This window comes from Pundamilia nyererei, unplaced genomic scaffold (genome assembly GCF_000239375.1).
Source record: "Pundamilia nyererei isolate P.nyererei 1_Seehausen unplaced genomic scaffold, PunNye1.0 scaffold00128, whole genome shotgun sequence".
Lineage (NCBI taxonomy): Eukaryota > Metazoa > Chordata > Actinopteri > Cichliformes > Cichlidae > Pundamilia > Pundamilia nyererei.
The window spans coordinates 818,112-827,738 of NW_005187529.1; the positions used below are offsets into that span (position 1 = coordinate 818,112).

The following is a 9,627-nucleotide window of genomic DNA, read 5'->3' on the forward strand; positions in this document are numbered from 1 at the left end:
ACACACACACACACACACACACACACACACACACACACACACACACACACACACACGTGCACACAAAGGAGGAGGGGATGTGCAAAACATTTCTGTTAATAGTCCAACTCAAACACAAACACACACATACTTCCACACAAAGCTATGCTAGTAAAAAACTCCTCAGTCGCAGCACTTGAAACAGTAATCAGCAACACATTTTGTAATGAAGATTGACATCCCCTTAGCTAGCCAGAATACTGAAGGCACTTCATTACATTATAGAAGTTAGGCAGAAGCCCATGCACACACACACACACTCAATTTTAAAGACAGAAAGTGAAGCCGCCACTAGCCACACGACTTCCACTTCACTTTCCTAATCAATTATGAACACTGAAAATACAAACAGCTTATAAGAAGAGCTAATTAGCCTTACCCTCAAATTAATACTTTAATGCACGGAGCATGAATAGATAGAAAATTTCAAACGCGAGTAGAGAAAGATGAAAACGAAGAGCAAAGTGCAAGAAGGAACACATTTTTCATTTAAATGAAATCATATATTTAAAAGATATGTGTATACCAGTGTTTGTATACATAGTTACTTATATATAATTACATACACACAAATAATCTGCCTACTGCAAACTGATTTCACTTCACATTGTCTCTGGCTGGTAAACAAGCAAATAAAATAAGACAAACCTATTTCAAACTCATCATCTTCTGTTAAAATCGTAGCGTTGGCAACAGGAGGGGGTGGCTGACATGTTCTCAGCTGGTACGCTGTTGGGGAAAGGGCAAAAAAACTGAATCCTTGAACAGAGTGAGTGCTGTGTGCGCATTTGAAGGCAGAAATAAAGAGAGGCAAACGGTGTCTCTCCCATCATAATGAAACTTGATTAGATCAGAAATTGCCACCTATCACTGTTCATGATCATCAAAAAACAATCACTAATTTAGTTGAGATAGGGAGCGTTTTATTATTAATCAGCTCCTCTTTGAAAGGGTGTTTTAATAGCGCAAGAAAAAAAAAGCTTTAAACTGCATTTATCATTTATCATTAGAGCTGGAAGCAATGCTATGACAGAAGGTATTGAGAAGACTTAGGTTAGGCATGAGGTCTCCACTTAAGTTAGGAGACGTTACCGAAATAATGTAGCTCAAAGAAGCCGCTGGTGCTGAAGTCGCTGTGGAACTTGATGAGGACCTGATTGGCAGTGGTGGACACGCCCTCCTGTACAGAGCTGCCACTAAACTGACCGATTTGGGGCGAGCTCTGGTCAGGTCCGTCCCTAGTGCAGAAATATAGAGGTGGAGAAAATAAAGGAAAGAAATGAAGGGTGGAGAAAGGAGGGAGGCAGAAACAGAAAATCATTTCTGGTTAAACACCAGTTTGCTTTAACAAGTTGCTGGAATCAAAGAGCAGGTCAGCGTGTCCCCTGACAGACTCCAAAATGTTTCTCAGCAATCAAGAGTCAAAGATATATAAAAATGTATTGAGCATAATTCAATTCAATAAAAAAAACAAAAAACCCATCATCCTAATTACACGGATGCCATGTCTAAGGCATCTCTTGGACAACGTCACACTTTGAGGATTTGGGAAGTGTGGAACTGAAGGAATGGCGTGTACTGAAGTATCTTGTTTGAGCTGGAGCTCAGCCTCAGGATAAAATTCTTGATTTATGAGTAAAGAAAGCTAGCATAAGCAGCCTGCGTAGGTTGGGGTTACAGCATTACAAAAGCATTAGAACTGTTTGGTTGAGTGGACCTCTCCTGAAAAGTGGCAGTTAAAGAAAGACAAGATACCTAATTAGGAAGCCTCTAGCATGCCTCCCTGAAGAGACATCCGGCACGTCTGACTGGGAGGAGACCCCAAGGCAGACCCAGAACATACTTATACATTCCAGCTGGCCTGGGTGGACCTCAAGATGCCCCAGATAGAGCCTGGAGAAAGCGTCTAAAATGGATGAATAGATAGACGCTGGATTGGATATTGTGACACGTTATATCTTGAACGGTAATTAGGGTTTGCTATTTGACTCACTGGATTAGCTTTAGAGTTAGGAAAGGCTTTTCCTGAGATTTCTCAGGAAATTTACTGACAGCAATCTGTATATCCCTACTGCAACATTAAACTACATTTATGGACAACATGTTCCCCTGCTGAAAGATGAAAAGACGAATTGGTGGATGGCTGTGGGGTAATAATAGAAGCTGTCATTAGCAGTGAAGCCATTTCTGAGCCATGCATTAGCTAGCAGCTCTAAAACAGAGAATCAGCTGCCCTAATGAGAGCACAGAGAACTTTCAAACCCTTGCAGGTGCATGGCCGTGATCTATGTCTGGAGTAAAATATCATGTTAGCATGCAAAAACAACCCAAACAGTACTTTTCTTTGGGCATAAAAAATTCACCAGAAGACAGCACTTTTCTATTATGTATAAATGTTATTTTTTAACAAGAGAAATGTATTTAATTACTGGCACTTTCAAGCAGCTCCAGGCTTTCTTTTCTAAATCACACTAAATGGGGTTTTTTTTGTTATATTTGTTCACCTTAAATATTGTATATACTGGAAGTCTTACTGCAGTTTCTTTTAAGAGAGATCAACAAAATAAGAGACAGCAGTCAGGCAGGGAAACAAAATGTTACCATCAAGGGACAGATTGTTTATGCGCCATTTGATTTGAAAACAGTAGTGCCAGCGGCTCCCTCCTCCCATACCATCAATGGCAGCCCTGGATGCTGGAAGGCATTTCCCTCCCTTATTACCCATGAGGGCCGCTCTATGACTACCTCAGACAACAGAGAGGATGCAGAAAGATACAGGGAAAAGGGCAGATGGGGAGATAGTGGCTGGAGTGACAGGAGGCAGGTAGTATTGTTTACTGTCGTACAACTATCTGTAAAGTTTCTCAATTGTAAACAGACATCCCAAGCAACTCAAAGTTGATGTTTTCATGCTGATACACATTTCTGTCTTTTATGGTACACTTGCTGGGGGATCTAAAGTAAAAGCAAAAGTTTGGGGGAGTAAAGAAAGGGAGCGCAGTGATTCAGACTTGAATTTCTTTTAGTTAGTTAGTCACATAAAAACAATCTAGTTGTACAGAAGGATGGAAAAAGATTTTGTTAGTAAAAGAAAGGCGTAAATGTCAGGACATATTTTCACAATATTTGTTGTCATGTCTGGTTGTTGTCATAAGCTGTGAACGTAACTCACTTAACTGGCCTCAAAACATGTTTGCTTTGTAAAGCTCAAATTAATTCGTTATTCAGCAAGAATGTCTCGAGACATTTGGCTAGCACCATTCTGTGTTTGTCTGTGTGGGGTTTCTGCAGGTACTACAACTTCCTCCAACAGTCCAAAGACCTGCATGTTAGACTAACCGGTGAATGTAAATTGGCCCTAGGTGTGGATGTCTGTCTCTCTGTGTGAACCCTATGATGGGCTGACAACTGGTCCAGGATACCTCTCCCTCAAAGTCATGCGTTTCATGAGTGCTATAAGCTGATGATTGATAAATAATGTCATACTGAGAGAGAAATGAGGGCTTACCACACAGTGATGTAGTCGTAGATTGGCTCGGTATTGATAACGGAGAAATTTATGTAGATGCCGTACCCAGGGGGTACTCTGACGGTCCACATGCAGTCCTGGAAGTGTGGATACTCGGCTGGGTGTCCAGGAGAGTAAATTGTGCCATTCATGGATGTTATATTCCCACCACACAGAGCTAGAGGAGGGAAGAGAGAAAGCAATGTCGGACAAAAATAGAAAGCCAGTCATACCTCAAGTGATAAAAGCTTTTATGGTTGTATTGCCACTAACAGTTGATAAAATAAACCATAACGGCGTGTTATTGGGTTATCACCCAGATACTGGGGGGAAGAATGCACCTGTTAGACACAAATGCAAGGAATGGTTACTGGCTGTTGTGAAGTAATGATGATGACTGATTTTGACAGCTAAACTCCCTCTATCAAACCCCCTTAGATGCTTAAATCTGACTTTGAACTAGGAGTCAAAGCCAAAGCATTACCCACAGGATAAAAAAAAGAAGTGCTGTAAACCTGACAGGAGCAATACAGCATGTAAGAACCAAAACAACATTTTAAGGCAAATATAAAACTATCGTGTGGTCTTATAAAGTCTGCTGTTGCATCGTTTAACTGATGAAAGATTGTTTAGCGTACCTGAGTGACATCTAAGGCGACTCCTTTAGAATTACATAAAAGACCAGCATGTTCGGATTTGCATTAAAGACTTGAAGATGCTCCATGTATCATTATAATCGCTAAGCATCAGTTTATAGTTCAGTAAAATAGTGTTGAATAGCTGGTGAGTCTCATGCTTTGATGTGCCAGAGTAAAAGACAGCACAACAAGCAGACTGTATTCTATTATAAAATGAACTATTTAAAATAACAAAGACATTTTTTTTGTAATGGAAAGGAATCTTCACCTTTACTTTAGTTAGCTGCACAAATATTTAAATATTTCCCTACTGATTTTAAAACCAGAAACATGAAAGAACATTTTGAGATGAATAAACAGAATATGTTGATTCACCAAATATAAGAAATTCATAGGAAACATTTAGACACTGAATAGATCGAGTGCCAATTTTTTTCTGCATATGAATGACACTTGGTGCAAGGACACTGCTGAGCTTAGAGGGGACCTAAGGCACTCACCTTCACAGCGGGGGATGGGGTGGTTCCAGTTTCTGCTGATTCCATGCAGACATGTGAGCGACTGTTCTCCAAGAAGAGTGTAACCTGGCAGGCACTCAAAGGAAATGGTCATCCCCACGCTGTAGTCCTGTCCGATCACTATGCCGTTACGAAACGGCCGTGGGTCTGGGCACCTCTGTAGCTCATATGCTGGGGGGGGAAAGTAAAACCCATCCAAGACAAAAAGGATCATAAAACACAGAATTCAACACTGGGGTAAAAATAATAATCTTCAAGGACATGTGGTATGCAATGTTTCAGAAAATGCAAAAGGTTTTCTTTAATCCTACAACCTCAGTGGAAGAAACTGCTGTGTATACCTAATTACAAAACTTTCTCCCTTGTCTGTACCTAATGGGCTTTTACGTGTCCTGTTAGAGAGCGCTTCAATCTTCTTTCACGTCACTTGCAAAACCCAATTTCAAAGTGACCATAGGAAGCTTATTTAAAATCTCATAATTTTAACTTTGATTAAAAATTGATTAAAAACAATGATTAAATGCATATAACGAGCAAAGCCCTACAAACTGCCACCTGCTAAGAAAATGTTTATATCCTTTAGCCTCTAAATTTCATCTTATATGTAAATGTTGCATCCATCACATCAAATCTGTTTTCTTTAACTTAGGTACTACTGATTTTGACAGGTAACACTGTTACATCCCTGTTGTAACACATGGATTTTAGTAATGCACAGTAGCAGGTTGGAAAATGTCTTGAAATTAGCCTTGATGAGCTGCATAAGAGTGACTATTTATCGTTCTGCTGGCTCACAGCAAAAACTGGAAAATTACGTGAATGAGAATAGTTGAATCTGGTTGTAATAAAACACATACATACATGTGAGGACATAGAGCAGGAGAGAAACAAACAGATAATAAATTTAGCCATATTATTTGCACATTGTGTGAACACTAGGCATCTAAGGATTTTGCTTTTGTTTGAACAGGCTTTCTACTGAGAATTTGTATTTAATCATTATTTATTTATTTTAAACCTTTCGTCTGTTTTAATGTGTCTTATTGTATTTTTCTGTTGCCTATTATGGCACTTAATGCTCTTATTTACTTTAATCTTTTTGTGTGCCTCGCTTTGACTGTCTGTGTATCCTAATATTACTTACTTCATTGTTGTGGGGACAGAGTCACCAAATTTTGCCAGGGTGTTATAGTGATGTAAATAAGTCACAAAGGAAAAGCGTGGGCTGTTCAACAGGGGTAGTCTTTACTTTTGAAGAGAATACCTCACCTTCTTACGCTTTGCAAACCTATTATATGAGCAAAATATCTAACAGACTACAGTACAGGGAAAGACCTAAAATCATGATATGGACACTTGGTTATCATTTGTTATGACTATTTTTGATGCTGTACTTTACATGGTTAAAAAACAACAACAAAACAAACAAACAAAAAAAACTTATCTCATATTAGGCCTTTATGCAGCCCCTCAGTTCACTGTCTATCTGAGACGTGCCATTTTAGCTCCTGTCTCTTTAAGGTACTCTCCCTAAATGTTCCCTGTTTTTTTCTGATTGGCTAACCTCCAGGGGCATTCTGAGAGACAGCACCCAGTGCTCGTGAGGTGTACCTACTGTGCTTTGGAGACATGCTGTACCTTTAGCAAATTCTCAATAACTGTGATAAAAGAAAAAAAATTGAAAAGCTAGAAAACATTCAGAAGCCTAAACTTTTAAAAGATACTTTCACATACAGCTCATACTTGCATGACAATATAATATGTACATATATCGTGCATGTGTAGACACACAGAACAGAAAATAAGGACAACAATGCACGTCCTCTTAGGCTACACTGTTTTTCTCTCTCACCCTGGTAGACAATTTGGAAGCCGGGCTTGTTCTGGGAGTAGTCGCTATGGAAGAACAGAGTAGTCTCATGGGTGGTGCTGAAGAGAGGATTGGGCAGCGTGGGGCCACTGAACCGATCAATCACTGTTCCTGTCTCAAGGCTCCCACTGCGGATCTCCAAATAGTCATGAACAGGCTCTGTGGAGAAGTTCAGAAACTGGAGATGGATCCCTAAAGAAGAGGAAAGAGAAGGTTAATGGAAGAGGTAGACCCAAGAGCACATGAATGAAGTAAAAGAGAGCAAAGAGTGGCTATTCCTGTCAAATATTGTATTACACTTTTATACACACTAGTACTTATACATGCTTGAAATTAGCAGTTTGTTGAGTTACACAGGAGAAGAGAGAGAAGAGGTTACAGACCGAAGCCAATAGGGAGTTGAACACTCCAGCTGCAGTCCAGGCTGCTTTGGTAATTCCCTGGAAAGCCTGGGCTGAGGATGACGCCGCTGAAGTCTGTCATGGAGCCGCCACACTGAGCTGAGGGAGACCAACCAAGGAGAAAGAACATGTCACTTCTCCATGGAGCAGCTCAGTGGGAAAACAAAGAAAAACAATGACTAGAGGGCTGCATATTCAGGGAGGGCAAAGAGCACTGTGTCTTTGTGTGAGTGAAAGTTTCAGCACACGCATAAAGTATGTTGTGCATGTGTATCCTACACATTCTTAATATACATGTATAGTCTATATATATATATATATATATATATATATATATATATATATATATGTGTGTGTTTTTGTGCAGAGCAGAGAAGGGTCTTTGTCTGTTGGTTTATGTCTTTGACTTGTGCTTGTCCATCTCTTCTTGGAAAAAAAAACAAGCAGACCAAGGCACCCTCCTTGCTCAGTGGTGCTTTAAATCAAAATAAATGAGAGAGTCACTATTCAATAGTCTAACTCAGTTTTGCTCAGTGGTGAAGGTGATTACTTCAACCTCCCACCTGCAACACCCCACCCTCTCTTGTTTGACTGAGTGCATTAGAGAACACTTAGCTTGCTGTGAAGGTTATACCCCTCTCTTGTGACACACAACCTAGTCTTACATGAACACCCAGGTGGTGTAATCTTATAATCTTAAAACTAAATCATTCCTGCTTTTCCCATCACAACCCCAACAGGCGCATTTGTGTGGCAAATGGTGGAGAACGCAAGTGATATTGCTGCTATTTCTTTGGGGACTATCAACCAAGACCAAAATGAGGCACAAACTATCTTGGGAGGTAATTGCGTTCCTGGTAGTGGGGAGGGGGGACGGGCTTGACCTGCTTGTGTATGAAATAAAAGAGAAGACGAGAGGCACTTAAAAGGGTGTTATACGTTTGGTGCAGGGGCATCCAAAGCCTTTGATGTGGGTTTATCAGCAAACAAAATGAATACAGATCCTGGGGTGTTCAGGGAAGCGTATGTACTGTAAACGAGAGAAGACTTAAGCTAACGAGTGAACGCACACATCCGAGAACATGCCTATCGACAGCAAAGCCGGGATTTATGTCTGCAGTGAACGATGAAAACCACAGGAACAGAGTATTTACACAAAGAGCTCTTTGAGTAACCGTGCAGTTTTGTCTGTGTGTGCAAGAGTGCATTTATCACATTGCATATGTTTATGTATATGTATATAACTGAGAGGAGCAGGGTGCAAGCGAACAGCGAGGCGTCAAAGAGAATGTGGAGTTCTTCGTTGGTAATCTCTGGAAACTATCACTGTGACAATCAACTTGAGAGGAAGTGTCGGGGGAGACAAGGGAGTCTCATCAGGAGTATCAGAAATCAAACAGCACACTCAGATGGTGCAAAGCCTTATTGATTTTCAACCGAAGGGGAAAGCAGAAAATTCATAATCCCTAACCCCCTCAAGGCATCTATTCCCAGCCATCACACCTCCCAACCCCCCGATCGCACAATAAAATTCTCCTAATACAATAAAATGCCCTCTTTGAGGCTGCTGAGCTATCGGGTCATTGTATATGAGAAAAATATTAGTATGAGAGAAATATAAATAAGGAGAAGATAGAAGAAAGATAAACGAGTCAATGAGAAAAATTGAACGGCAAAAATGGGAAAGAAAAAGATCTAGTTTGAGTTTGCTGCTACAAATATGGGTTTGTTGTCAACAATATCACCTCATTGAAATGCTGTCACTAGAGCTGTCAGACTGTATGCGATAATACATTACCTAAGCACAGAGGTACGGGGTAATTCCATCTTCTGACAGGACCAGGCATGCAGGTAATATATGCATTACCCTGTTCAAGAAAACAAACAAAAACTGTTTACTGTCAATTCCCTTTCAGCAAAACACTGTGAAGTTAAAAATGAAAAGGAACACGATGAGATCAAACCAGCAGGTGACCCCAGTATATTTTATCTCTGTCCTATGGATCTTTGGATTTAGTGAAAATCCCCTTCTTGTGTGTAAATATCAAGAGTAGGGCAGGATGTTCTCGCTGCTAGGTATACAATGGGAGTAAGCACCCCGAGATAAGAACAGAAAAAAAAAAAATCTGCAAACATAATTGTGTTGAATACAAAAAAGGGAATCTAAATGTGATGGTTAATATTCAGAGCATTAATGGAATTTGCCTGCATGTTTGTAAAATGCATACATGCAGGGTGATTCTCCAAAAACCTGTACACTAACATCACGCCTGAAAAAACATAGCTATACTGCGCACTCACACACTAAACTAAACTCAAAAGACTCATCCATACTGTTGCTTTTGTTACTACACCCGCCTCAAGTCTATTTCTGGTGTTCAGACACTCAGCCTGAAGATGTGTGTAAGAAGTTGCTGGTTAGTCCAGAGAGGATATGAAAAGAAGAGAATGCCCGAGCTGGGAAGAAAAATCGGTGTGGGATTAGCGAGGCGACTGTTAACACAATCCATCGCCTGTGGCCTTGGAAGGTTCTACAGCTCAAAACGCCACAGCCACTGAATCTACTCAGGCAGGATTGGAAGAAGTTAAAGCTGCTTTGTAACGAACACACTAGGACTCACACTTACACAAACATGCAAGCAGGGAGGCAATG

The 9,627-nt window shown here is 40.4% G+C and overlaps 1 protein-coding gene across 1 annotated transcript in view; it reads right to left on the bottom strand.

Moving 5' to 3' along the window:
* Positions 1-9,627, bottom strand: part of LOC102195523 (CUB and sushi domain-containing protein 3-like) — a 230,622-nt gene that overhangs the window by 64,666 nt on the left and 156,329 nt on the right. The window contains exons 39-45 of the mRNA XM_005743207.1: positions 8,773-8,842; positions 6,957-7,073; positions 6,556-6,765; positions 4,686-4,874; positions 3,548-3,725; positions 1,132-1,277; positions 688-768 (exon numbers count right to left, since the gene is read on the bottom strand). Of these exons, the coding sequence (XP_005743264.1) occupies positions 688-768; positions 1,132-1,277; positions 3,548-3,725; positions 4,686-4,874; positions 6,556-6,765; positions 6,957-7,073; positions 8,773-8,842 (991 nt within the window). The remainder of the gene's footprint in view (positions 1-687; positions 769-1,131; positions 1,278-3,547; positions 3,726-4,685; positions 4,875-6,555; positions 6,766-6,956; positions 7,074-8,772; positions 8,843-9,627) is intronic.